At 53.7% G+C, this 24,775-nt stretch overlaps 11 protein-coding genes across 11 annotated transcripts; 6 read left to right on the top strand and 5 right to left on the bottom strand.

Annotated features, from left to right (window-relative positions):
* Positions 1-1,202: 1,202 nt before the first annotated feature.
* Positions 1,203-4,625, bottom strand: C7974DRAFT_330688 (DNA mismatch repair protein). Its single transcript, XM_046139087.1, has 2 exons — positions 4,265-4,625; positions 1,203-4,214 (listed from the first exon to the last, which is right to left on the bottom strand). Exons 1-2 carry the CDS (start codon positions 4,503-4,505, stop codon positions 1,627-1,629), a joined length of 2,829 nt encoding a protein of 942 aa, XP_046000419.1. The 5' UTR covers positions 4,506-4,625; the 3' UTR covers positions 1,203-1,626.
* A 416-nt stretch (positions 4,626-5,041) lies between these two features.
* Positions 5,042-6,369, top strand: C7974DRAFT_431972 (uncharacterized protein; the record flags this gene model as incomplete). Its single annotated transcript, XM_046144814.1, has 2 exons — positions 5,042-5,075; positions 5,195-6,369. The coding sequence occupies 2 exons, from the start codon at positions 5,042-5,044 to the stop codon at positions 6,367-6,369; spliced, it is 1,209 nt and encodes a 402-aa protein (XP_046000418.1).
* A 528-nt stretch (positions 6,370-6,897) lies between these two features.
* On the top strand, positions 6,898-8,776 carry C7974DRAFT_353953 (major facilitator superfamily transporter). Its single transcript, XM_046139543.1, has 2 exons — positions 6,898-7,320; positions 7,368-8,776. The coding sequence occupies exons 1-2, from the start codon at positions 6,965-6,967 to the stop codon at positions 8,572-8,574; spliced, it is 1,563 nt and encodes a 520-aa protein (XP_046000417.1). The 5' UTR covers positions 6,898-6,964; the 3' UTR covers positions 8,575-8,776.
* On the top strand, positions 8,752-10,462 carry C7974DRAFT_388421 (FAD/NAD-P-binding domain-containing protein). The gene has a single exon (XM_046141280.1). It carries the CDS (start codon positions 9,016-9,018, stop codon positions 10,213-10,215), a length of 1,200 nt encoding a protein of 399 aa, XP_046000416.1. The 5' UTR covers positions 8,752-9,015; the 3' UTR covers positions 10,216-10,462.
* A 764-nt stretch (positions 10,463-11,226) lies between these two features.
* Positions 11,227-12,405, top strand: C7974DRAFT_130485 (chitooligosaccharide deacetylase). The gene has a single exon (XM_046135360.1). The coding sequence runs from the start codon at positions 11,345-11,347 to the stop codon at positions 12,158-12,160; it is 816 nt and encodes a 271-aa protein (XP_046000415.1). The 5' UTR covers positions 11,227-11,344; the 3' UTR covers positions 12,161-12,405.
* Positions 12,406-12,831: 426 nt separating this feature from the next.
* Positions 12,832-13,626, bottom strand: C7974DRAFT_388418 (uncharacterized protein). The gene is made up of 2 exons (XM_046141279.1): positions 13,604-13,626; positions 12,832-13,542 (listed from the first exon to the last, which is right to left on the bottom strand). The coding sequence occupies exon 2, from the start codon at positions 13,509-13,511 to the stop codon at positions 13,137-13,139; it is 375 nt and encodes a 124-aa protein (XP_046000414.1). The 5' UTR covers positions 13,512-13,542; positions 13,604-13,626; the 3' UTR covers positions 12,832-13,136.
* Positions 13,627-13,879: 253 nt separating this feature from the next.
* On the top strand, positions 13,880-14,993 carry C7974DRAFT_130488 (stress responsive A/B barrel domain-containing protein). The gene is made up of 3 exons (XM_046135361.1): positions 13,880-14,439; positions 14,487-14,597; positions 14,649-14,993. Exons 1-3 carry the CDS (start codon positions 14,248-14,250, stop codon positions 14,814-14,816), a joined length of 471 nt encoding a protein of 156 aa, XP_046000413.1. The 5' UTR covers positions 13,880-14,247; the 3' UTR covers positions 14,817-14,993.
* On the bottom strand, positions 14,985-15,392 carry C7974DRAFT_410362 (uncharacterized protein; the record flags this gene model as incomplete). The annotated part of the gene is made up of 2 exons (XM_046143462.1): positions 14,985-15,184; positions 15,251-15,392. The coding sequence occupies 2 exons, from the start codon at positions 15,390-15,392 to the stop codon at positions 14,985-14,987; spliced, it is 342 nt and encodes a 113-aa protein (XP_046000412.1).
* Positions 15,393-15,809: 417 nt separating this feature from the next.
* On the bottom strand, positions 15,810-19,032 carry C7974DRAFT_353943 (ribonucleoside-diphosphate reductase-like protein subunit large). The gene is made up of 3 exons (XM_046139542.1): positions 18,856-19,032; positions 18,606-18,763; positions 15,810-18,555 (listed from the first exon to the last, which is right to left on the bottom strand). The coding sequence occupies exons 1-3, from the start codon at positions 18,872-18,874 to the stop codon at positions 16,000-16,002; spliced, it is 2,733 nt and encodes a 910-aa protein (XP_046000411.1). The 5' UTR covers positions 18,875-19,032; the 3' UTR covers positions 15,810-15,999.
* A 59-nt stretch (positions 19,033-19,091) lies between these two features.
* C7974DRAFT_130373 (ribosomal protein L17) lies at positions 19,092-20,213 on the top strand. The gene is made up of 2 exons (XM_046135359.1): positions 19,092-19,440; positions 19,489-20,213. The coding sequence occupies exons 1-2, from the start codon at positions 19,225-19,227 to the stop codon at positions 20,011-20,013; spliced, it is 741 nt and encodes a 246-aa protein (XP_046000410.1). The 5' UTR covers positions 19,092-19,224; the 3' UTR covers positions 20,014-20,213.
* A 1,326-nt stretch (positions 20,214-21,539) lies between these two features.
* On the bottom strand, positions 21,540-24,058 carry C7974DRAFT_130367 (uncharacterized protein). Its single transcript, XM_046135358.1, has 6 exons — positions 23,904-24,058; positions 23,744-23,850; positions 23,511-23,685; positions 23,370-23,460; positions 22,820-23,318; positions 21,540-22,769 (listed from the first exon to the last, which is right to left on the bottom strand). The coding sequence occupies exons 1-6, from the start codon at positions 23,967-23,969 to the stop codon at positions 21,707-21,709; spliced, it is 2,001 nt and encodes a 666-aa protein (XP_046000409.1). The 5' UTR covers positions 23,970-24,058; the 3' UTR covers positions 21,540-21,706.
* Between the last annotated feature and the right edge of the window lie 717 nt (positions 24,059-24,775).

The raw sequence follows: 24,775 nt of genomic DNA, 5'->3' as shown, positions 1-24,775 counted from the left end.
AATGACGTGACGTGACGTGACGTGACGCCCGGCGCTCGGAACGGACATGTTCGCGAGCGCGCGGGTGCGCGGTCGTGGGCCGTGAGTGCAGACTCGGCCGATGCTGTGCGCGTTGCTGTGCCGAGCTGGCTCGCACCTGCGTTGCGCGGGGGAAGTCGCAGCACAGCACGAAGTGCGTTGTCTGGCGCCGGCCTGCGGTGTCACAGTGCGAGCGTGCACTGCACTGCACAATAATGCCGGCGTGCTGCAGGTACGCTGCTGTGCGTGTGCGCGGCGCCGATGCTGCAGGGCCGGTGGGAACGTGGGACGGCGGCGTGCGGCTGAGATATTGGTGCAACGAAGGGTTGTTGCAGGCGCTGGGGGGATATGCGGTGGAACGGTGTGTTGGCGAGGCGTGGTGTGACTTGAGGCTTTTCGTGGCGCTGGGGAGTTGCCATGCGTGTGAGAACAGAGATACGGAAGGATTCGAGAAATGATATGTACGTTTTTCACGCTGTTTCGATGGTGCTTATTCCAGACTCCACAGCGTAGATTAGTATGTTCGCTGCTTGTATCTTCGTGGTGATCTCAAGTCCAGTGTGAGACAACTATCAAATATTACCCTCCGTTGTCTCAGCTCAACCATAGATTCCTACAAGCTCGTTCACCGCGTTAGATCGGAGACTAGCTGTCATGTATCCTATAGTGCTGCGTGGTGCGTAATGTGACGGTTTGAGACAGAGTACGATTGAGTGGTCCATGGAATAACTCAGAACGAACACTGATAGCGAAAGGCCGAGATCGAAGTTACTGGCCAATATCTTACATGGTCATACTTCACTTCATACGACACAGATGACTCTCAGAAGATAGGACGCGTGTCTTGCGGATTTTTGCCGTCATTTTATCGCGTTTGCTCTACCTTCGAACGTTGAAGGAAACTCCCGGCTCAGCGGCGTCTTTTGAACACGATCAACGACTTCTGTACAATAATGTTTCCGGAAGCGCATGTTTATGTATAGGGACTGGGATGAATTGACACAGTAACTGGTCCTACGAATCCTTAGGTGTACTTGTCATGCACGATTGTCGTCTCATCTGCATACAAGCACGTGTAACTGTTTCTTTTCGTGTGGTTGCGTTGGCATCTTGCTTTAAAAGAGGAGCACTATCCCTACAAAACATGGTTTTATGCAGTGAAATGTATTGGAGTTAGTTCACATCGCATTAATTTGTTGTCTCGAGGTGTGAAAGTATAAACATACTGCACCCGAGTACGTCTGACCGACCACTCGGCCAAACACGTTCCACGTTAGAGAGACCGCGAATTCAGCAGTACTGCCTTTTATTGGTGACACTCTAGTGTAGCTGATAGCAGGCCATGTACGCTGCGCAGAGTGCCACCGTCACCCCAGCCAGTGCCAACCCCTTGGCTGACGAAACTCTCATCTCGACTAAATTCAAAGTCACCAAGTGATATGGGGCTTGCTTATGTATCTGGCTGATGTAGAATGATGTTCACGAACTATTTATGGTTGGAAATAGATCGCTGGTATGCGTGCGAGGTGGAACATCATGTACAACCACAGAAACATGTATGTGTAAATATATCACTTGGAGCTATTCCGTGTAACCGGGTGACTTTAATCAACGTCTCCACCTCTTCCAAGCGTCCACAATGCCCGTCTTGGTCCCGTCTCCTCTACTAAAATCACTCCCAAATCTACCCATATCAGCAATAGGCACCATGCTCGGTCTACCATGTGCACACATAAACGGAAAGACACAGTCTGCCAGCTTGCCCACAAGGACCTTGCATTCCTCTAGGCTCAGTTCATCATTGAACATGATCGCGGATCGGCAGGCACGGGAATTGATCATATCCACAAGGCCTGCCGGACAAGTGGCAATCTTCTTCACCCAGGTACTATGTCGGTCGCTGGATGAAAGTGAACAAGGGGGTGATTCGACGTACGCCCACACCGCAGAACGCAGAAAAGATACCAGGAGTTCAGGGTCAGTCTTGCAGCGTTCCGAGATGCTCGGTGGAAGAGCTGTGACAGAAAGTTTGCATGTCTCCTTGCCATCTCTGCTTCCGAGAGGCGCAGGGCTGCTGATATCGTACAAAATGCCCCAATCAGCGAAGTTTGCTCGAAATGCATCGAAGTGTTTATGCTCGGGCGAGGAAATTGCGAAATGCAATGACTTCTCGAGAACTACATACGCAACCAAAGGACTGAATTCGGGCTGTGTACCATTGCAGTCAATTTGCACCGGGCTGCACAGATCGCTCAGTAGTAATTCGACCTGAACGCGTTCGTCTGCCGCGTGTTGGTCGATTAGAACCAACGTGTCGGCAGGCGATTGTTCCTCGGATCCGGTAGATAGGCCTGCCATCTTTACTAGAACAAACTTTTTGTCGACCTGGGATATAACCTCGGCACCGCGCAGGGCATCTTTTGACAGCCTGGACAGGGTCGAACTTGCATCATTAAACGCCTCCTGCATGTCGAAATGAGAACAGCGCGTGTTCCTGTGCCGTGCACCCTCTTGTTCCTGGCCGTCTTGGAGCGACATTCGTTGTATAGCTTGCTCACTTGGTTTGAAGATCGGATTGTCCCAGGTCCGCAGTAGGTCATTCAGCCACACGCTTTTCGCAGGCTCAGCGGTGGCAAACTTGGGAGCTAGCCGTACCAACTTGCTCGTTTTCAGTCGACTAGTGGAAGGCGATAACGCTGAATGGCCTGTTTGAGATCGTGGAGGTGGCATGACGCACCCCGTTCGAGCGTTGAGATGGTAGGCCTTATTCGTGGATGGATCGGTCCAAGGCACAGTCTCATCTGCGATATCGCTCAACGCATTCGTGGTAGTAGATACAGCATCGGATGCTGCATCTTCGTGTTCCTTTCTACAATGGGACGGTTGACTGTCGCCATTATGTGAGGTTCGATTGGCGAAGGCCTGTGGAGACTTGGAAGTGCGGGTGTTATGTGTTGTATTCCTTGTCTCGAAGAAGCTGGACTTTCCACTCTTGATGCGCGACCAATCTGCAAAGGCTTGAGTGCGCGGCCTGTCAAGTGACTTCTCCAGGGACGCCTTCGCGAGTTTTTGTTTCTTCGTAGCGTTTGTCGCTGTAGACGCCAAAGACCTTGTCGGGCTGCTCAATTGGGCTTGACGCTTTCTCGATGATGTGAGACTCTGCTCGACTAGACACTGTGAGGATGTTGCTGCTGTCTGGTGCAACTTCCTCGGACAGAAGTGATGGACTGATAGCCACTGCGTGACCATGGCGCTGAGAACATCCACCACTGCGTGTAAGTTAGACTCATCTTCAATGAAGCGGTCGTCCGACACCAAGGCGGATCTGTCCTTAAGAACAATGCGTAGGTGAAACATGGGGTATCTATCAACACCCTTTCGAGCCTTGAGTTGCCGATTCGTGTACCCATCGTTCTTGTAACGCCTGTCTGTCAGCCGGCGGAGCTTCTCTTGCTCATCCACGTCGACGTCGTCCTCGATGGAGCCAAAGCTGGACAGCGCAAACATACGGTTGACTTGATCGTATAGCTCGTTGCCACCGGTCTCACCGAACAAGGGTCGCAGGCCAAATGAGATGAATTGTGCGTGCTTGTTCGGTGCTGGCTCGAGCGAAATGGCGCCTTTCACAGATATGGCAGGTGTTGAAGCAGAAGTTGGCACCCAAGATGCCCAGTCACTGATACCGATGTAGTTTGCCTGTGTCATGATCTGAAGAAGGGACGAGAGATGCGCAGACCGTGGTCTCTCGGTTGCGGCACTTCGACTGTCTGCTACAACAGGTGTGTTTGACGTGTTCGACTGCACGATTGTATTGCCGTCGGCATCGCGAACTTTGAGTGAGGCTGATCCTTGCCAACTTAGGAGGAGGCCAACGGTGTCTCTTCTCAGGCTGTTGCGGAGTCGGAGTTGCTCTGTCTTCTGATCGCCGACGACTGCTCGCTGTTTCACCCGCACTGGCATGTTCCCGAACAAATTGCGAACGGTGACCCGGGTCCCATGCTTGCCGTGGACATGGTCTTGGGAAAGGGCCGGTATTTGCCTCTGTACAGTTTGGGCGTGGTGGAAGGTGATTGAATTCTGCGAGCGGTACGCGTGGTGGTGGGAGGTGATGTTCAAGAGAGACACAGCGGAGAGAGAGGCGAGGAAGGTGCCGTACTGGCCTAGCTGCGATCCGTCGGCCTGAAACTTGGAGGTGCCTTGAGGGTCAGCACAATGCTACGCCATGGAGAGCATGCTCTGCACATACAGTAGAGCTTTCCCAAACCGCCATCTTCAGAGAATTCAGTCGGCGGTATGCCCAGGCCGTCGTCCTCCACGACACATGCCCCCCGCGCGAAGTCGACGGTGACATTGATCCTGGAGGCCTTGGCGTCGAGCGAGTTCTTCAGCAGCTCGAGCACGACTCCACCGAGTGACACAACGGCCGTGGCGGACTTGATCTGGGCGACGACGTCATCGGGCAAAGGCCGAATGGACATGGTGCTCATCAACCGCCGCCGTCGAGCACAAAGGTCGCGCTGCGGGCCATGTCGAAGCTCCAGTGACCAGGGTTCCAAACGGGTGGGGACGTGTGAGGGATGTCGCCAGCTGCGACCCACTGGCGCGTCGATGGCTGCTGCATGACGATGCTTGGCGCGGCGGCCCGCCCGCAGGCCTTCCAGGGTCTGGGGAAATGCGCGAGCAGCCAATTGCTCCTTCTGCAAGCTGCAGCCAACGATCCCCCCAAACACATTCCTCTGTTTCAGCTCTTGTATATCACGGCTGCACTTTCCACGTCTGCCGGCCAGAGGCTCTTCTCCAGTGCACGCTCTCAGTGCGCGTCCAGCACGCCGTGGCCACTGCTGACCCTGAATCTGGTGCCTGCTGAGCGGCCAGCGCATCGACACACATCACCTCCTTTGCTCGCGTCCGCGCTGCACCACGTGGAGAACTGCGGCCCAGCAAACAGAGCAGGCCACGCGCACACCCGGACCCGTCCACATCCAGCGGCTGTCCCTGCTGCTGTTCCTGGCGCTAGACGAGCATGGCCACAGCCGAAGCCGCGTCGAGACCCCATGGTACGTCTTTGTGTGCTGCACAGCCATTGCCGCGCCAAACCAGCCCGCGGTGCATTTCTGCGCTCGCCGTTTCCCTCGCACCCTCACCGTCCGAGCCATACTAATGCGCGGCTTCACAGACCGCCAGACCCCCCGCAAGCGGCCCTTTGCGGGCTGGATGAGACGGCTTGCCAACCTCAAGCCCTCGTCCTCGGACAGCACCACGGGCGCTGCAAAGAAGCACGGCGCTGCCAAGAAGGCCTCTGCGAAGAACAACCCGTACCCAGAGTCCGGCCGCATCAATCCGGATGCGCCCGGTCTCTCCTTTTCGACGCCCGACACGCCGCACTCTCACGAGAGCTTCACCTCCGAAGAAGCCGCCGCGCAGCAGCAGCGCCAGCATGCAAAGAGCACCCGATCGAATGCGCCGACCGTGGCCACCATGCCAGAGACGGTCCGCTCGCAGCGCTCCCAGGCAGAGACAGGGAACACCAACCAGAACGGCGGCAGCACCTTCTCGTCGCCCAATGGGTCGGAGCACTCTCTCACCACCACCTTGACCACGATCCAGTCCACTGCACCCTCGCATATCCTGGGCGCAGGCCAGACAACCCAGCCGGCTGTCACGTCGACGGGCCCGCCCGTACACTTCTCCCACCAGTTCCCCACCTCGCCTCCACCCCTGGCCATCCCCCCGCATCTGGCCCCCCAGCAGGGCCCCCACTCGTACCATGTTGCTACAGCCAACAACGTGCTCTCCGATGACGCCTCCATATTGACACTCGCATCGTCTTCGAAACGCCGCCGCCGCAACTCCCTCGACACGAACGCCTCGATGCGTGCAATGGCTCCCTCGTCGCATTATGGAGGCAGTCGCGAGTCGCTACCGCTCAGCGTTTTGTCCGGCAACATGGACACCATATACTCCCCTTCAGCCAGACCCGGCAATGTGAATAATCTCTCCAACGCCAACGCGGAGCGAGCGAGTGTCTACTCTGTGTCCGGTGCAACAGGTCCCGCCCTTACCAGTGAACGCAACAGCTACTACGCGAGTAAACAAGCAGATGGGCTCAGTGTACGAAGTGGATTGCTAGGTCATGGCCGCACTGATAGTATCAGCAGCATGAGAGCCATGCACACCGCTAGCCCACTAGCAAGCCCCCGCGATCCTATTCTGGTCACGAAAGTCAGCCGACGAAGCTCTGAATGGATTCCAGATGCCAGAGAAGGGAGCGACGAAGATGAGGAGGAACTACCAGCAGCGTCCGCTCTGAAAGAGGTAGATGAAGAGAAGGAGGCTGGCAAATCTCGATAAACACGTGTCGAGATAGGCTCACGCGCATGCGAGATGTCCAGATTTGAGTGTATGAATAGTCTTGAACCATAGAGATGGAACAATCAGGGTTGCTAAATTGTATGTGAGGGCGTTGCGGTGGGCTGGGAGGTTCTTCTCGATTATATACCCATGGCTTTTGAGACAGCCCACCAATATCACTGAGTAACACACAGTCGCTTTCGACGTTGCGTTCAGCGAAGTGCTGTAACATGTACGCGACTCGCGACTGTATGATTCAAGCTGACAACGGGAAGGTGCGATGACCCAAAATTAGCCCTCGATGACGTGCTCTCAACGGCATTTCACAGCGAACCAGCACCACCCAAATCCTACAATCATCTCGTACTGGACTTGCCAAGATCAGAAACTGCAGCATATTCGGGCCATGCGTCCATCATGGCCCATAAAATCTTGATAGGTGTGGGCGGTTCAGGCCGAAGGATTGTCTAGGTAGTATGTGCCACCGGTGGGTCTGCACACTCTCCGATAACTACATATATGGTGAGGAAGTGACTGATTGCGACTTGATAAATTCTTCACTTGGAAATCTGTGACCTGTCGGCTGATCTACAGCATGGCTGCCCCTTCACCGTCACAACCTGCTGTCAGTGATGCAGTCACGAGAGAACAGAAGCAGGCACAAACGACGGCAATCCACCCTGCTAAAGAGCCCAAGATAGCTCATGGCGCTGATGCTGCGCTACATCTGCTCAAAGAGACTGGAGGTCTTCGCCGACCTGTTGATCCTGAAGCCAGCAAACGTCTGCTGCGGAAGATCGACCTGCACATCATGCCGCTGATCTGCATCGTTTATTTCTTGCAATACATTGATAAGACTGCTATATCCTACGCCTCCGTTACTGGCATCATCGAGAGCACCGGCTTACATGGCAACCAATTTAACTGGGTGGCATCAATTTTCTTTTTTGGGTATGTGTTCGACACGGGTGTCGGTGCATAGACTGACGATCCAACAGACAGCTCGCATTCGAGTTCCCTACCATCCGTCTTATACAGCTCTTCCCGCTTGCGAAATACGTCGCCGTCAATGTAACCATCTGGGGCGCCGTACTAGCTTCCCTGGCAGCCTGCAAATCCTATGCCTCGCTTTTGGCTTGCCGCTTTCTTCTCGGCGCTGCAGAAGCTGCAGTAGTACCTGCCTGGGTCATATTCACGTCACAATGGTACACTCGTAATGAACAAGCCTTCCGTGTAGGCATCTGGTTCTCCGTCTGTGGTGCTGCCCAGATGTTCGGGGGCTACTTCGCCTATGGGGTAGCCAACCATGTCGGCGGTGACGCAAGCGCTGCACTTCGAGGATGGCAGATCATTTTCCTCTTCCTGGGTCTTCTTACAGCAGTTGTGGGTGTCAGCTTCTGGTTCATCATGCCTGACTCGCCCGAGTTCGCTGGCTTTCTCACCCCAGAGGAGAAGAGTCTACATATCGAACGTATCCGTGGCAACATCCAAGGCATTGGTAGTCGAACTTTCAAATGGGATCAATTCTGGGAGGCCGTCCAGGATCCAATGACCTGGCTCTACGCATTCTGGATTTTCGCTGCGAACATTCCCAATTCGATCGCGACGTCTTTCGGTAACATCCTGGTCAAGGGCATGGGCTACACCTCAAAAGAATCACTGCTGCTTGTCACACCTCTCGGTGCATACGAGATCGTGGTACTGGTCGGTCTGACGTTCGTCGCCATGAAGACTGAACAACGCCTCTACGCCTGTATCGCGGGCCATATACCAGCCATCATCGGCGCTATTCTCATGGCAACAACGAATAAAGTGCCTGCATTAATTGGATACTACTTCTCGGGCGGCATCCCGATCGGCTGGACGACGATTCTTGGTCTACAAGCGTCCAACGTCGCGGGCAGTACCAAAAAGATCACCGTCAGTATCATCGGCACAATTGCATACACCATCGGCAACATCATCTCTCCGCAGACATTCCAGAGTAAGGACGCACCGAGGTATCTGCCTGCGAAGATCAGCATCGTCATTCTGTACGTTTTGATCACCATAGATTTGGTCTTGATGAGGTGGCTCTTTGTCCGCCGTAATCGGCAGAGAGAGGAAGAGAAGAGTGCGAAGGGTGAGGAATGGAAAGTCGAAGAGAACCATGAGTTCCTAGATCAGACGGATTTCGAGAACAGGGAGTTTAGATACGTCTTGTAGACAGCCATGGGAAGGAACACTGCTTTGGGTGTGCACGTTTAACCATCAATCAACAAGTGCACTTACAAATGGTGTGGCTCAATCAAGGGGCTCGTTGTGACTCATATGATTCAACGTACAAAACCCCCTGTTTGTGTCTGGCATCCTGAACCTTTCTTTCGTACGAGCGGCATTGTACTCGGAAAGTGGGTAAAGCTCAACTACCGATCAGATGTGGTCGCGGACATGCCGGCTCGGTCGCCCGAAACACCGAGCCCCGGGCGGTAGCCAGAAGAGCAAGTGGCCATTAGATCTGATAACCCTGTTAAATGCTCTTCCGACAACGGCGCCGAATCTGATAAAACGGAGCACGCCCGGCATATGTTCAATTAAACTTTGTGAATAGAAAAGCCAGCTTTGCCCTCTTCCTCTTTCCTGCGTTGTTTTATTCGGATAATCCATATGCTCAGAACCATCATGACAAGATCGACACCAAAGAACGTGGTCGTTGTAGGAGGCTCGTACGTCGGTGTCGGCCTCGCGGAAATGCTTGCAAAAGACTCCTCAGATAAATTCCGCGTACTGCTCATCGAGAAGAACAGCCACTTCCAGCATCTCTTCGCGTTCCCGCGGTTCGCAGTCACCACCAGCATCGACACCCACAAGGCCTTCATCCCGTATCAAAAGAGCAGACTAGGCCAGGCCGGCGCCATCATCCAGGCCAAAGCACTGAGCCTGAGCGCAGACTCCATCACACTAGACCGTGAAGTCGAGCTCGATGGACAGACAACAAACATAATCCCCTTTGCCGCCTTGGCAATCACCACCGGCACCAAGCTCAGTGCGCCCAGCACCCTCCCCGGCAGCGAGAAGCTCGACGGCACATCCTACCTTCGCAAACACGCCGCGCGCGTTGAGGCCAGCAACCAAATCGCCATCATCGGCGGCGGTGCCGTTGGCGTCCAAACAGCAACCGATATCAAACAGCTCTTCCCCGCCAAATCCGTCACCCTGATCCACTCGCGCCCCCAGCTTATGCCCGTCTACCACCCTGGCCTGCACAGCATCATCATGGAGCGCCTGGCCGAGCTCGGCGTAAAAACCGTCTTGGGTCGGGGCCGCGTCACGCTCCCCGCAGAGGGCTACCCGTCCTCTGGGACCTTCACCGTCGACATCGCAGACGGCACGCGTGTGCCCGCTGACATGGCCATCATCTCGACGGGCCAGACGCCGCAGTCGGAGCTGCTCGCGGCGCTGGCGCCGGACTGCATTGACGACGCACGGTTCATCCGCGTGCGGCCGACGCTGCAGGTTGCGAATGCGCGGCTGCCGAATGTGTTTGCGTTGGGCGACGTGGCGGCGACGAAGGCGCACAAGGCGGCCCGCCCGGCTCAGGCGCAGATTGCGGTTGTCGCGGCGAATGTAAGGCGGCTGCTAGATGGTGGGGCCGAGCCGCTGGAGGAGTATGTGGTGCGTGACCCGCCGGCGATTCATCTCACGCTGGGGATTGAGAGGAGTGTGATCTTCCGGAATCCGACGAAGGATGGGAGGGAGGGGAGCGAGGCGCCGGTTGTGATGCATAAGGATGATGGACGGCTGGATATGGGGATTGAGGGCATGTGGGCGAGGAGGGGAGCGGATATTACGCAGTCTCTGCTATAAGCTTTGTTGTGGGGGTTTGCCGGTTGTGGCATGAAGAGACGTAGCTTGGATAACTGCACCTTCAAGAGCTGCAGCTCGAGAACAAGAGAAGACATGCGGACAGTTTTGACGTTGGATACCCGTGGAGAGTTAGAATTGGGGAGCAGACGAGACGATACTTGACCTTCAAAGACGAGAGAATTTGCAAAAGAGGCATATAATGCTGCTCAAATGTCCTGTGCATCGATAGGATGAGAGATATGCCATGTGATTTCCAAAGTCGAACAGCGTCGTCCTACGATTCCCAATGTACACCAGAAAACATGGCCATGAAAGGAAACATACCGAACTGTTGAGTGCCACACGTGTTGTCGACGAGAACGTCGAAAGTTATGTTGGCTGATAGTCACTACATTGCGGTAATGTAGTGAATTTCTAAGTGCTTTCGAACGAAGCATGTAGGGGTTGCGAGAGAACCTCATTAACCACACCGAATCCCAGCATACATGCTGATGTAGTGGTCAATGATAAGAGAATCGAGGGGGATCACGTGTAATCTACAATGAGATAGCACGTTCCGCCTCGGGGCCAGTAATGATGGCATTGGCTCATGGGCAGGAAGCCTGGAGCTGCAACTGTCTTTGAAACATCAATGCAGAGCAGAAGTGTGCATATGTACGAGCGCAATGAGACCCGAGTAGCCACAATACAGGCAGCCAGGTCAATTAAACGCTCACGGGTCGTTCTTGGAATATCTAAGAGGGCTTGTAGCGAAGGTGGACTTTTCGCGCAAGCGTGACAAATTCGTTCCTGGATTTCATACGTCTCGCTCGTGGCATCATCGTGCGCCAGTAGCTTCTCAGCACACACGTGGTATGTCCCGGTCATTATGGACGACGCACGCGCGGTTGGAGAGCACCGGTGCAACTGCAGAGGTGAGCGCTGGAGTGATGAAGTCTGCTGCAGAAATATTTCGCGGGTGTCCACCGCGCTAGTCCCGCTGTGATCCCTGCGCCCCTAACCCCTTTGATGCACGTCGCCCTCGAGCAAACGTGCAAGATATCTAACAACATCATCACCATCAACCAAAACCATGTCCTCATACTCATAACATGATCCCCCAACACTCCCCTCGACAAAACGGCACCCCATGTACCGTCCGTCGTGCCGGCTCTTCCGCCTCCCCTCCAAACTCCACCGGCGCGCCCGCCGCTCCCGGCTCTTCGCCATGTTCATCCTGCTCCTGACCCTCTTCACCGTCGCCTTCCCATTCTACTGCATCTACAAGCCCCCCAACACTCTGATCCGGTACTTTGCGCGGCGCTGGCCCGACGTGCTATGGCACGTGCCCACATCCACCAAGGTGATAGCGCTGACCATTGACGACGCGCCGTCGGAGCACACGCACGGCATCCTGGCCGCACTGCGCGAGCACCATGCGCAGGCTACCTTCTTCGTGATCGGGGGGCAGGTCGCGGGCCGCGAAGCGGCGCTGCAGGATGCGGTGCGCGCGGGGATGGAGTTGGGCAACCACGCGATGCACGATGAGCCGGCGCGGGGACTGGCGGCGGAGCAGCTGCGGTCCGAGATGCTGCAGGTCGAGGGCGCGATCAATGCGACGTACGCTGCTGTGGGGGTTGAGCGGCCGCCGAAGTATTTTCGCCCCGGGTCGGGGTTTTTCAGCTCGGGTATGAGGTCGAGGGTTAGGGAGATGGGATATCAGATGGTGCTGGGTAGTATCTATCCGCATGATCCGCAGATCCCGTATCCCAGTGTGAATGCCAGGCACATTCTGAGTATGGCGCGGCCGGGTGGGATCATCATCTGCCACGACAGGAGGGGCTGGACGGTACCGATGTTGCGCAAGGTGCTGCCTGAGTTGAAAAGAAGAGGATATACGATTACGACCGTGACGGGCATGCTCGAGGCTACTGGAAGAATGAAGGATGGAGTCATGAGTAGCTGAACGAGGATCCTTGTATGATTACATGAACACCCAAGACTATCAAAGAATTCGGTCCATATCCAACAGACATCGGCAATTACGAGAATCAGTATGCCACTGGCGCAACTTACGGCCTAAGCACCAGAAATGCAGCTCAAGAAAGCAAAAGAAAATTGTTGACGTCGTACTAAATTTACGATCAGGCCTTAATCAAGACACTCTCCGCATCGTCTTTAGAAAATTAGCATCACAGAAGCAACACACAGGTACAACTTTGACACAACTAAAACCGACCAAGTCCAGAAGCGGCCAAATCTTGGCAGCCCCGTCTCTAGCGCGTGGGTGATCGGCGCTAATGTCGATCGTGCTGTGACGTGCTTTGCAAGGCGTACCAAGGTTCAGCTTTCGGCGACACATGTTAGCACTTCTAACATGCATGACGTATCAAGTCGCTGGCCTTTTGGGGTCGGATACTGACGGTGAGGGCAAGCAAGGCTGTTGCGGATCCGCATGTGGTCTGTGAATGAGAGCCGCGAAGAATTCGTAGTGTGGTGCTGGTGGGGTGGGCGCGAGTATGAGGTAAACAAACGTTTTGACAAGGCGATGTGCGGTTATCACTTTGATGATCGAGCTCATGTGCACCCAAACGAGCTATGCAAATCATGGTTACGGTCACGCAGTGGTAGCAAGTGTTTTTGGAGAATTAAATTCTTTGGTAATGTTACATATCATAATCGAAGCAGGCCTGCTGTGGGCTCATATCATGTCGCTTCATTCTCCAGGACGCCGGATACTGGCGAACTCATTCTAGCCGCCAAGGTAGAAAAAAATTACTCAACTCCTAACGAGTGCTTTACTCGAAGGGGTTGGTGCGGGTGCCCCAGTAGGTGAGGAACAGGGACAGACCGACAGTCTCGAGGACGCGGGCAACAGCGCCAATGGCGATGGTGTCAAGAGGACGCTTCTCGGTGAGGACCTGGGAGACGATCTGGCACTGTTAGCATGCAGTCGGAGAGTAGGCGGCGAGGTGACGTACGGAAGGAGCAGCGGAAGCAAAGAAGATCAAAGAGCCGAGGTAAGCAGCGCCCTTGTAGGTGAGGGTACCGGTAGCGTTGATGAGAGCACCAACACCGTACGACTGGACGGCAGAGCCGACAATGGAGCTACCCCAGGTGGCAGCGGCGGTAGCAGCCTCCTTGGAGTGGAAGTACTCCTCCTTGGAGTTGGCCTGCTGTGCGCGGCGGTAGGCGTCACCGAAAACAGGGCCAAGAACGGCAAGGGAGACAGCGTGGTTGAAAGCCGTGCCGAGAGCGATGGCAGAGGGCTTGACGGGAGGGAGGTCTGGTGGATGCCATGTTAGCCATTGAAACATTGGGTAGGTCTTGGACCAAAACACGTAGGGACTGCGTGATTAAACTCAATCCGCTCCAGCTGCTGTGGATGGTAAACAGAGGATTCACTTACAGCTGAGGGAGGCCATTGTGGATGATGTGAAGGTGTTGGTGATGGAAGATTGGGTGGAAAGTAGTGGTGATGGGTATATGAGTGTTGATGATGGCAGAGGAACCAGCAGCCCAGGTTGCTTTTGTACTCGCGGCACGCAACGATGGCTTGCACTGGCAACCCGTGACACAATGTGACGTCACGCCAAGCTAGCACGAATGGGCTATGAAATCCAGCTTCAGCTGTCTCTTTGAGGCAAGGAGCCCCACTGCCTTGTAGTGATCTGGACTGTGCGTTCGCAATTTGTTTACATGATGAAATTGCATGGTGGTCGAGATGATTCCGCCGTCTCACGACTGGCGAAGTTGGAATTTGGATGTTCAGGTACGTCACCGATGAGGAAGGAGCGATGAAGCTATGGCCAGCAACCCGCTCCTCGAGCTCTTCAGGTTAGCGCTCACCCCTCACGTGAACTACTGGAGTACGGCTGGATGATGAGAACGACCGGCAAAATGTGAACGTTGCCTTTGTTGCACCCGCGTGCGCGTCAAACGTCAAGGTGAAGACGCAAGGCACACGACTCCAGTTTTCGGCGATCCCCCCACAAAGGACACGCGCTACCCACACACAGCTTGCGCAACAACAAGGAACCCCGAACCACCGAGATGCTTATCCCGAGGAAAGTCTTCGGGGTACTGACGTTCGCTTTCTGCGTTGCGGGTCTATTCGTCTTCTCCAATTCGATCGTGCAATGGTCCATGCATGTGTTTGGCAGCCATGCTCCGCTGATACCATACACTACGCACGTTGTTCTGTTCCAATTCAAGGAAACGGCCACTAGCTTCGCAATCAAGGAGGTAAGAAGCGCTCCAGAACGCAATGCGCACAGACCTAACACACACAGATCACGTCAAAGTTCTTCGGCTTGAAGAAGTCGTGTGTTCACCCAGACACACGTAGACCATATATTCTCTCGATTACTGGTGGAAAAGATACGTCCATTGAGAGCCTGCAGGTACCCGAGACCCTGGTTTGGTGGTCATACAAGCTTCTGACATATCTGCAGAATGGCATGAGCCACGCATTCATCCTCAGATTCAGCTCGAATGAAGAGCGAGACTATTATGTGAAAGAAGACCCCGCGCATCAAGCGTTCAAAGATGCTGCTGCGGCAATGGTAGAAAAAACGATAGTCGTTGACTTTCAAGAGGGTGTTTTTACTAACGCACTATGAGCCCTCTGGATGCACAGATGTAGATAGTACCGTAGTCATAGGCTGGTTTTTGCACGACTTGTAACATGCTCCACAGCCGCCGTACATAACACATACATATAGCCAGATCATAACACGCAAACAAGGCGCCATCATAGATTCATAAACTCATTCACAGATACAGCGCACCTACAAAGCCTTCCTCAGCGCGCTCTTGAACGGGATGATCTGCACCTTGCTCAAATCCCACACCCCACCCTCGACGTAAACATCGGCCTCAATTCTCTTGATAACATCCTCCTTCGTCTTCGCACCAATCAGCATAGCACTGCCATTCATCTTCGGCGGCCCAGCATCGCCCTCCTTTATCGGCTCATCAAGCATAGCACCTAACCTTTGTCAGTCTACTCACAACCAGCAGGACCCGCATGGCGCGGAAAAGCGACCCAACATACCCCCCCAGAGCCAAAAACTCTCGTCGTCCTTCTTCAGTCCACCCAAGTGATCGGGCCGCACGGCAATGCGCTTGTGCAGCGCGCCCGCGTGGTCCGGGATGATGACCAGCCACTCCTGCAGCGGTGCGGTGGAACTTGCCATTGTGCGGACGATACTAGGTCTTTGGACTGCGAATTGGGCTGCGCAGGTTGTACGGAGGAGAGGGCGGAGGCGGGAGGCGAGCATGTATCGGATTGTGGGGAGCTGTGTGGGCCGAGGTAGTCAGCTTGTGGTCTGCTGGAGCTGGATATGACTGAGGCTGTTATCGTGGTATTTATGTACTCGCAAGCTTCGATAGTGGCTGGAGCTCCAGAAGTGGGTCGGGGATTGGGGGTTATATACACTTGTATTCGGCAGGGCGCGTGGGAGTGCAACTGTAGGGCGTTGCGGCGCTGTTTCGGAATAAGAGCCGCGGGGTGAGCGTCGGCGGATCTCGACGCACGAATCGGAGACGCTGGAAGATGGAGCATCATGGATAGCATCGGCAATACAAGCAAGAAATGAACATGGGGAGAGCGATGTCGAAAAACGCATCATGCATTGACTAAAGCTGCAGAAAACAACTATATCGCTATTCAAAACTCGTGAATCATTCCTCCTCTTGCCTGACCCATTACCCGTACCATCAACGCCAGAGAAACAAGGGCAGTCGCCCGCCCATCCACCCAGATCTAACACCATGTAAACCCCCTTAAAAGCAAACCTTCGTCTAACCAGAGCACATCAGACAGGACTCGGGGTTGTCTATCGAGCAGGCAAGAGCAGCCTCGGCGTAAATGTCACCATCGCGCTCTTTGGAATCATCGTCAGCATCCTCGGCCTGCTTGTCCTTGGACGTCGAATCTTCCTCGACAGGCTTGCTCGTAGAGTCAACGGCAACGAGCTTGGGGCTGTCGCCCTCTTCAACATCGGCTTTGAAGGGCTTGCTGGCCAGAACGTTCTCTGCAGGCGGGAGCTTGCTCTCAGCAACGGGCGGTGGAGTGGCTGAGGGTGTCGGTACACCGTTTATGGCGTCCGAGATACCGTTGGGAGTCTTGGTGGCGTACATGGGCCTTGGGGCTGGGGCTGGAGCTGGGGTAAGCGAAGGCGAGCCAACGCCGGCTTGCTGGAAGCCAGGCTGACGCCTCTTAGATGGGAGGGCGCGGGCGATGTTGGTGTCGGCAACCTTGAGAGCCTCCTGGTCGACAGTGAACTGGATGGGGGCAGAAGCCGCCATGGTTCGGAGATAGTACATGCCGGTCTTCAGACCAAGCTTCCATCCAGCAAAGTGCATGGAGGTGATCTTGCCCATGGTGGGTTCTTTCATGTGGATGTTCAGTGATTGAGACTGGTCAATGAAGGCACCACGGTCGGCAGCCATCTGGATGATTGTACGCTGTGAGATTTCCCAAACAGTCTTGTACAAGACCTTGATCTCGTCAGGGATGTTGGGGATGCGCTGAATAGAACCACCCTCAGCAATGATGCGGTTCTTCATGTTCTCAGTCCAGAGACCCATGTCGACGAGATCCTTGAGCAACCAGGGATTGACGACCTGGAATTCTCCAGCAAGCACACGACGAGAGTAGATGTTCGATGTGTAGGGCTCGAAGCACTCGTTGTTGCCGAGAATCTGGGAGGTAGAGGCAGTAGGCATAGGTGCGACGAGCAGAGAATTGCGGACACCGTACTGTGCAATCTTCTCCTTCAGCGCAGCCCAGTCCCAGAGGTCGGTGGGTGTAACATCCCACATGTCATACTGAAGCTGGCCCTGAGAAACAGGCGAGCCCTCGTATGTGGCGTAAGGGCCAAGCTCTTTAGCAGTGTCGCAAGATGATGTCAAGGCAGCGTGGTAGATAGTCTCGAAGATCTGGATGTTGAGCTTCTTAGCCTCGGGAGATTCGAAAGGCAGGCGAAGAGCAAGGAAAGCGTCCGCAAGACCTTGAACACCAAGGCCGATAGGCCTGTGACGGAAGTTGCTACGGCGTGCCTCCTCGACGGGGTAGTGGTTGACCTCAATGATCTTGTTGAGGTTGCGTGTGCAGACCTGGACGACCTCGTGAAGCTTCTTGAAGTCGAACTCACCACGCTTGTAGTCAACGAAGGAGGGAAGGGCCACAGAGGCCAAGTTGCAGACAGCGACCTCATCGGGTGCAGTGTACTCGATGATCTCAGTGCACAGGTTGGAGCTGCGGATGGTACCAAGGTTCTTCTGGTTGCTCTTCCTGTTGGCAGCATCCTTGTAGAGCATGAAGGGGTTACCAGTCTCAGTCTGAGCCTCGAGGATGGCGTACCAGAGTTTCTGAGCACGGACAGTCTCGCGACCACGTCCCTCCTTCTCGTACTGCTCATAGAGAGCAACGAACTCGTCACCGTAGACGTCGGCGAGGCCAGGGCACTCGTTGGGGCACATCAGTGTCCACTCGCCGTTCTCCTGGACACGCTGCATGAAGAGATCGGGAATCCACAGAGCGTAAAAGAGATCGCGAGCACGAACCTCCTCCTTGCCGTGGTTCTTCCTGAGATCGAGGAAGCCGAAGACATCAGCATGCCATGGCTCGAGGTAAATGGCAAAAGCACCAGGACGCTTGTTGCCACCCTGATCGACGTAGCGGGCAGTGTTGTTGTAGACACGGAGCATGGGGATGAGACCGTTCGATGTTCCGTTGGTTCCTCCGATATAGGAGCCAGTGGCACGAATGCGGTGGACGTTGAGGCCAATACCGCCAGCAGTCTTGGAGATCAATGCGCAGGTCTTCAATGTGTCGTAGATACCATCAATGCTGTCCTCCTTCATGTCGATGAGGAAGCACGAAGACATCTGAGGGGAGGGTGTGCCAGCGTTGAAGAGCGTCGGCGACGCGTGTGTGAAGTACTTTTGCGACATGTACTCGTATGTCTCGATGGCCTTCTCGATATTCTCCATGTGGATGCCAACAGCGACACGCATAAGCATGTGTTGTGGGCGCTCGGCGACCTTGCCATTGATGCGGAGAAGGTATGAGCGTTCCAATGTCTTGAAGCCGAAGAACTGATAGTTGAAGTCACGGTCGTAGACAATGGCACTGTTAAGCTCATCGGCGTGGTCCTGAATGATCTTGTAGACTCGGTCTGAGATCATAGGCTGGTGCTTGTTGTTCTTCGGGTTGATGTATGTGTGGAGGTCGTGAATGACGGCAGAGAACTGCTTCTTCGTCTGCTTGTGAAGGTTGGAGACCGCAATACGCGCAGCCAGGATGGCGTAGTCGGGATGTGTAGTGGTCATGTATGCGGCTGTCTCGGCGGCCTAGTATCTGTCAGTGCTTGTGAGGACTGGACGCGTTCATGGTGACGTACCAAGTCATCGAGCTGGATTGTGGTAACACCCTGGTACACGCCAGAGATGACCTTCATTGTGATGGCGGCGGGGTCGACATGGTCAGGGTCGAGCCCGTAACACAACCTCGACACGCGGGCTGTGATCTTGTCGAATTGCACGCGTTCTTTGCGTCCATCTGTCACACGTCTGTCAGCACGGTAACGACACTGCAGTAGCATGCATGGACATCTGAAAGCATCCCAAACGGCAGAATTGATTTGTACGTACCTCGCTTGAAGACAAACATGGTGAAGACGCGAAAAGGTATGGGGTATAAGGGTCTAGAAGGGGGAGAAGTGGTGTGAGGGAGGGAGCAGTGTGGTGGGGCTTGAGGAGGTTTTAAGTGTTTGGCACGGCAACGCGTGCAGAGCACGTTCACGCGTCGCGCCTGCGATTTGTAACCAGGCTAGCGCGTAAAGTGCTTGCAGCCGCGGTGATGGCGGCGATCGATTGCACGCGGACGGCCGGGGTTTTGCCGACACCCGAACTTTTCGAAGCGCGCATCAACCACGGCGACACTTTGGGGTGGTGCATCTTGAGCCGCATCGGACGTCCTCCCCTTTTTCTTCGTACCCACGGAGCCAATTCCTTCTTAACATGGCGGGCGGACACATGAAGTACCGCGCCCTCAGCCGGTCGTCGGCACACCGACAGGCGCTCTTGCGCAACCTCGTCACATCGCTGTTCAAGCACGAATCGATAGCAACAACATGGCACAAGGCGAAGGAGGCGCAGCGGTTAGCAGAGAAGCTGATAACGTTGGGCAAGAAGAACACAGAGGCGTCGCGACGGAGAGCCCACCAGATCTTCTATGTACGAAGGTCCAGCGCCGCAATGCCAACCCCATACTGATCGTCGCAGGAACCAAACGACATGGTGCCCAAGCTCTTCGGCCCCATAAGAGAGCGCTATCTCACCCGGCCCGGAGGTTACACACGCGTCCTGCGCATTGAACCCATGAAGGAAGACCAGGCCGAATCCGCCATCCTCGAGCTCGTTGATGGACCCAAGGACATGCGCTTCGCCATGACTGCGAAGACACTGGCGCGCCTGTCGCCCAACAAGCAGCTCAATGACACGACAGCGAAGAACGTGAAGCGTGTCACACAGTTCCGCGAGGACGGCATGAGCCAGCTGCAGGAGATGGTCGAACAGATGCGCATTGAGAAGGACGAGGGTATCGACGACCGAGTCCTGCCCGCGCCCAGGAAGGTGTACCCGGATATCAGCATGAATAGGGATATGCGCTATCCAGAGGAGGTCCCCGACTGGAAGTTCCCCAACCCTTTGCCAAAAAAGCAAGTCAAGAAGGAGGTGCAGGTTGTGGAGCCCGAGGAAGACTTCGTCATTGCGGAAAAGAGCCTTGGGAAAGAGGTGAGCGCGTAAACTCATATGCCATATCTGTACTATACCAATGTTCACATATCACGCGCGGCACTACCATGCGTGCGCGCTTCCTCACTTTCACGGGCGGTGAATCTTTCAAAGCGGGCTTTCACTTATGAAGCTGAGGTGCACTAGAGGCTCTATAAGCCATCAACTGCCCCACTTGCCAGCTCTGATCTCATTTCCACACGAACAGCCTCTCAGCTACAGACCTTTCGTGCACATTGCCATGGCGTCTAGCAATCTCGTTATACGCGTGCCGCCGCGCATATCGTGAGTAAATATGGGTAGCTCTAGTTAAAAACCTAGAGGCGCCATCTCCATGATAATCGCCAACCACTCGCTGAAATGCATCAAGGGCATGATCCGTATCCGTATACATGTCTGGTACAGCACTTAGCTAAATTGCAATGATTGAGCTAGCAGCCCTCTCCCCCTTTTGCTTTTTGTGATCTTCCCTATCACCTCCATATTGTTCGGAAGGTTTCACAGTCAGAACCTTCATGACAATATTGATGTACGGTGGGCGCATGCCCAGAAGCTGGATCCCGCGTCGAGCTCCATAATCCGATCTACCCTGTGTCTTTGGGTAGTGCTTTTCGAGCGTCCTTGCGTCGACGTATACGCAGAAGCTTTGTTTTGGAGACCGCATGTTGCTGTTGGTGGCTTGTCGCTCTCGAGGTCAGTGAACAGTTTGTGTGATGCTTCTACGGTGGCTGTGAGATAATGTAGCCACCGTCATTCTTACCATCTCGGCTTCCCACTTTCGGTGCTGCACCTAGCCTAGGCACATCGGACTGGCCATTTGGATAAGCTGTAAAGCTACTACTGAATCATCCCCCTAAAGCGCATACACTCAAACAAGAAAGCACCTTAGCACCTAGGGTTATTGATACTCGGTGCAATTGCATAACGCTGCATCTCGCCAAGTGGCTGGTCGAACGTGTCTGCAGACAGTACGGTCGATCTTGGCTAAGAGGTGCGCTGTCAGAGTAGCTCTGCGCCTGGAAACAATCTTCAGAAGAGACTTACCAAGAGAAAGAAAGTTCGAAGCTGGTTTCAGATTGTACGGCCTTGACTGTTGACCTTAGCAGGTGTCGTTACAATTAAGGATATAATAGCGTAAATGACAAGAAAAGGGCACCCAGTAGTGTTATAGTCACAGAAAATGATGCCACTGGTGATCGTCTTGATTGGGGTGGAACAGAGATTATCGTGCACCCAATCCCATGTCCTTCACCCCTCCCAGGATGCACTAACCGCAAAAAGAATGCTTGCATCGGCCGGGAATCAACAACTGGCTGCTAGGTTCGAACTTATATGCAACCCCCAATATCATACCTCTTTGCAGAGGCTTTAGGGGGGAATGCAATCGCCTCGATCTAAAGCTACCAAGGAATGATTCTCAGATTGTACTGATGGCCGAGAATTGAACGCTACGACGTTTGTGCTCTCTCTGGCGTTGTCCAAAACGCTTCTGGTGTCCAAAACTGTGCTGTCCACCTTCGGATTTGGAGCAAAGATCTTGAGCCCCCCCCCCTTCCACAGACTTTCAATGGAGCTCGACAGACGCCTGAAAATGTTGTGACACCAAACTCTGTGGCGTATAAGCATAGCTTAGGGTAGTAGATAACCGAGCAGTGTCTAGTCTCACGTTTCGAGAACAGCCAGTCAACTACATCTTCGCTCATGACTAACAGGGAAACTGACTTAAATTCAGGTCTTCCCAGTCCCAAATTTGTTCTATCCCACCAATATCCAGATCCGTTGCAGTTCCAAGAGGATGTTGCACAAGGAACTGATCAAGATCAAATGTGAGGTCGGTGTGGAGTGATGTTGTAGATGTCGGCTCCAAGGGTATAGATGTTCGTGATGGGTCTAGTGGGGCAACTGACACCTGGAAAGGTGGATCGATCACGCTGGTGGCGGAATCTCGTGAGGACGAATGATGTACAAGTGGCGGAGGCTCGAGAGAGTGAAGAGAACTCAAAGACTGTTTTCGCGGCCGCTTGACACTCCCAGTACCACGTGACAATTCAGGATGACTTTGGACCAGCTTGTAAAGGAAGGCGAAGGATGATGCACCGAGCTTCGTGATTAGACTGAGTTGGTGCAGCATACCGAGAGAACTCTCGATGGCGCTTAGCACTTGATCTCGTTGAGGTAAACGCCTTTCGCGATCGTGGATGATGGCAGAGCATAGGACTGTTGAGGTGTCGAAGATAGAGAACACGACCATATGGAACTTGGCATTGATAGGAAACTCGTGATCGAAAAGGCGTCGGGCAACGGCGAGAAGTTCAAGAGCCAGTCTTATGCCCATGGCTCGTAACTCATCGTCTTGATCGGTCTTCTTATCATTTCGATCTCGTGTAAGGAATGGCTTCAAAAAATCGAGCTTGGTTACATATAGCACAGTATGGAGCTGATGACGTTGAAGGACGAAGTATGGATGCTCGACATCGAATGAGGTATCTGGACCACGGATCCGGAAAACGGCGGGGAGCTCGTTGATAAATTCATCCAGCTCGTGTTCTATGTTGATGATCTCATTAGCGGACAGGGCGTCTACAGACCGCGCATCGCCCATGAGAGTGTTTACTCGTCGGCCGAGATTTGCTTGAAGGGCCATGTGTGCGAATGGCGACAGTAAGTCTCGGTTGGAGGTTGACTGGTCTAACCTCAAGTTCGGTAACTTGAAGTTAAGATTCTTCTGGTCAATGAGATTTGGTCGTCCTAGCCAAGCCCCCATTTGCCTACGAGGAAGTTATGGGCAAGCTCATCGTACGTATTGGCGTCTTCTTACCAATCCCAGATATACAACAGAGCCCATATCCTCCTCCGGATCTCGATTTCGAATTCGCTCAGCCCCTCAATGTGAGCATCTCTGTCGATGCCCAGCTCTTGTGCCTCGCGTATCGTACAACCCAGCGCATGCCATGACTCAACGATTTTAGACTCTGACTTGAGCCATGCTCCTTTCAGGAATTGCTCTTGAACACGTTCGATGCATGTGCTGGAAGCCGTAAAACTCTGACTGAGCTGCTCCGCAGCGTTTGAGAAGCGCTCGGTGAGCTGTTGCAGGTTACAAGCTAGCTCAAACTCGATCATCTTCCGTAAAGATGGTGTGAGATATTGGACAGAGTACGCGCAAACTCTAAGAAGTAGACAAGTGAACTCTGGAGACAGTTGTCTACCTCCAGCTCGATCAGCCCACCACTTTACGTAACAATCTGTAAAAACTGGAGCATAGATCGCGCAATATCGGTAGTTGACCACGTTCAGGAAGTGGTTGATGAATGCGTCTGCCACGACTTAGCAAGTTCCACTCACTGTAGGTCGGGATGAATTCGCACCAGTGATCGATCTTGGCGGCACAGCGTGCAGTATATGCTCGACGATTCCTGCTGCTGAGCCTTCTGAAGGCGCTTCTTTCCTTGGAGAAGTCTGGCGTCAATCAGCACCAAGGCAGGAATACAGGTCGCAACAACACTCACGGTATCGACGGTACCGACTTTCCAATGCACATGACCTGGCATATAGCCCCAAACCTTTAGACTGTCCTCAGCCCGCTGATCAACCTCGCTGTTATGCGGGAGAGTAGCAACATCATCAGCTGATGGAGAATCAGGACGACTTCTTTTCTGCAATCTACCCTCATCAAGACTCTCCCTGGAGACACGTAATTAACACAAACTCCGTTTGCATGGAAGACATAGATGCAACGCACCGTACAGAGTCTGTTGAAGACTCATGCTGCGACTTTTTGATAGCGAACTGGCACAGATGAGCGACCTTCCTTGCTTGACAATGGTTACATGGCCATTCGCGCGAGCACTAGTCACGTCAGTAGCCGTGCTTCGCATGTAGAGCACCGTCTTAGTGCTCGCCTTTTGCTTTCGCCGTTGGCACTCTGTGCACGAGGTTGTCGCTCTACCGTCTTTTTGAGCCTGCATAGTTAAAGCTGGGGGAAATGGGTTTGTAAGCTGATGACCAAAAGCAGTAGTACATTGGCATATGAAGTGAACACCTGGTGCCTTCTAGCGTGTATGCTGGAGGATTAGGGGCTGTAGAAGGCAGAGATCTGCTCCACGTCCCGCGCCTGTAGCCCCGCCTAACTCCGGGGATACACGTGATGTGGCCAAAATTCGAACGAGCATTTCTTAGGAGAAAGGGCTATCGTTCAGTGCTGCATATGTTGCAGGCACATGTATTCGATTTTATAGTACGCCACTCAGTGCATGTCGGAAACACCCTGCAGGAGTAGGAAGCCCTGCAGTTGATTGTATAAGCACCGAGGCCCACCAGGCTGTGCAACAATTCGTGCCCGCTCATCAGATGAGGTAAGCAGATCTAGATACAAGGTAAACACAGCAATAACTACATTAAAACGTTATTATGTTTCAAAGAGCTGTGTGTAAAAAAGGTAGATATTTGTTATCTCTATCTCTTATTAAATCTTAGGGTAATAATATTAAAATCGTGTTAATGTTATTGCTGTTAACTCATGTTTTATCCTCAGTTTAAGGACTGCTTACCTCATCTAATAGAGCGGGCACGAATTGTTGCACACCCTAGTGGGCTCAACCAAGCCGTGGGGCCATCAGCATACACTTGTGAGCGAGTAGTAAATTAATAAACAGATAAAAAACCATGGGTAGCATTGTATTAGCTAAACACCTTCGCGCTATCAAGGCAAACTCAAAAATGGCAGGGCGAACATACCATAAAGTGCGGGCGAGTGTGGTTGACGCAATCCTGA

This window comes from Boeremia exigua (assembly GCF_020726555.1).
Source record: "Boeremia exigua strain MPI-SDFR-AT-0100 chromosome Unknown C7974scaffold_3, whole genome shotgun sequence".
NCBI classification, from domain to species: Eukaryota; Fungi; Ascomycota; class Dothideomycetes; order Pleosporales; family Didymellaceae; genus Boeremia; species Boeremia exigua.
The sequence above is the reverse complement of the archived record's forward strand: the minus strand, read 5'-3'. Positions and strand labels throughout refer to the sequence as shown.

What these genes read in the sequence shown, in the direction of transcription:
- C7974DRAFT_330688 (XM_046139087.1), bottom strand. Translation starts at nt 4,505, where the DNA reads ATGAGCACCATGTCCATTCGGCCTTTGCCCGATGACGTCGTCGCCCAG. An exon ending in CGGTTTGGGAAAGCTCTACT is followed by an intron (nt 4,215 to 4,264) that starts GTATGTGCAGAG and finishes CTGACCCTCAAG; the next exon opens with GCACCTCCAAGTTTCAGGCC.
- C7974DRAFT_353953 (XM_046139543.1), top strand. Translation starts at nt 6,965, where the DNA reads ATGGCTGCCCCTTCACCGTCACAACCTGCTGTCAGTGATGCAGTCACG. An exon ending in GCATCAATTTTCTTTTTTGG is followed by an intron (nt 7,321 to 7,367) that starts GTATGTGTTCGA and finishes ACGATCCAACAG; the next exon opens with ACAGCTCGCATTCGAGTTCC.
- C7974DRAFT_388421 (XM_046141280.1), top strand. Translation starts at nt 9,016, where the DNA reads ATGCTCAGAACCATCATGACAAGATCGACACCAAAGAACGTGGTCGTT.
- C7974DRAFT_130485 (XM_046135360.1), top strand. Translation starts at nt 11,345, where the DNA reads ATGTACCGTCCGTCGTGCCGGCTCTTCCGCCTCCCCTCCAAACTCCAC.
- C7974DRAFT_388418 (XM_046141279.1), bottom strand. Translation starts at nt 13,511, where the DNA reads ATGTTTCAATGGCTAACATGGCATCCACCAGACCTCCCTCCCGTCAAG.
- C7974DRAFT_130488 (XM_046135361.1), top strand. Translation starts at nt 14,248, where the DNA reads ATGCTTATCCCGAGGAAAGTCTTCGGGGTACTGACGTTCGCTTTCTGC. An exon ending in CTAGCTTCGCAATCAAGGAG is followed by an intron (nt 14,440 to 14,486) that starts GTAAGAAGCGCT and finishes TAACACACACAG; the next exon opens with ATCACGTCAAAGTTCTTCGG. An exon ending in CGTCCATTGAGAGCCTGCAG is followed by an intron (nt 14,598 to 14,648) that starts GTACCCGAGACC and finishes ACATATCTGCAG; the next exon opens with AATGGCATGAGCCACGCATT.
- C7974DRAFT_353943 (XM_046139542.1), bottom strand. An exon ending in CAATCCAGCTCGATGACTTG is followed by an intron (nt 18,556 to 18,605) that starts GTACGTCACCAT and finishes GACAGATACTAG; the next exon opens with GCCGCCGAGACAGCCGCATA.
- C7974DRAFT_130373 (XM_046135359.1), top strand. Translation starts at nt 19,225, where the DNA reads ATGGCGGGCGGACACATGAAGTACCGCGCCCTCAGCCGGTCGTCGGCA. An exon ending in GAGCCCACCAGATCTTCTAT is followed by an intron (nt 19,441 to 19,488) that starts GTACGAAGGTCC and finishes TGATCGTCGCAG; the next exon opens with GAACCAAACGACATGGTGCC.
- C7974DRAFT_130367 (XM_046135358.1), bottom strand. Translation starts at nt 23,969, where the DNA reads ATGCAGGCTCAAAAAGACGGTAGAGCGACAACCTCGTGCACAGAGTGC. An exon ending in TCTTCAACAGACTCTGTACG is followed by an intron (nt 23,686 to 23,743) that starts GTGCGTTGCATC and finishes ACGTGTCTCCAG; the next exon opens with GGAGAGTCTTGATGAGGGTA. An exon ending in GCCGCCAAGATCGATCACTG is followed by an intron (nt 23,319 to 23,369) that starts GTGCGAATTCAT and finishes AAGTCGTGGCAG; the next exon opens with ACGCATTCATCAACCACTTC.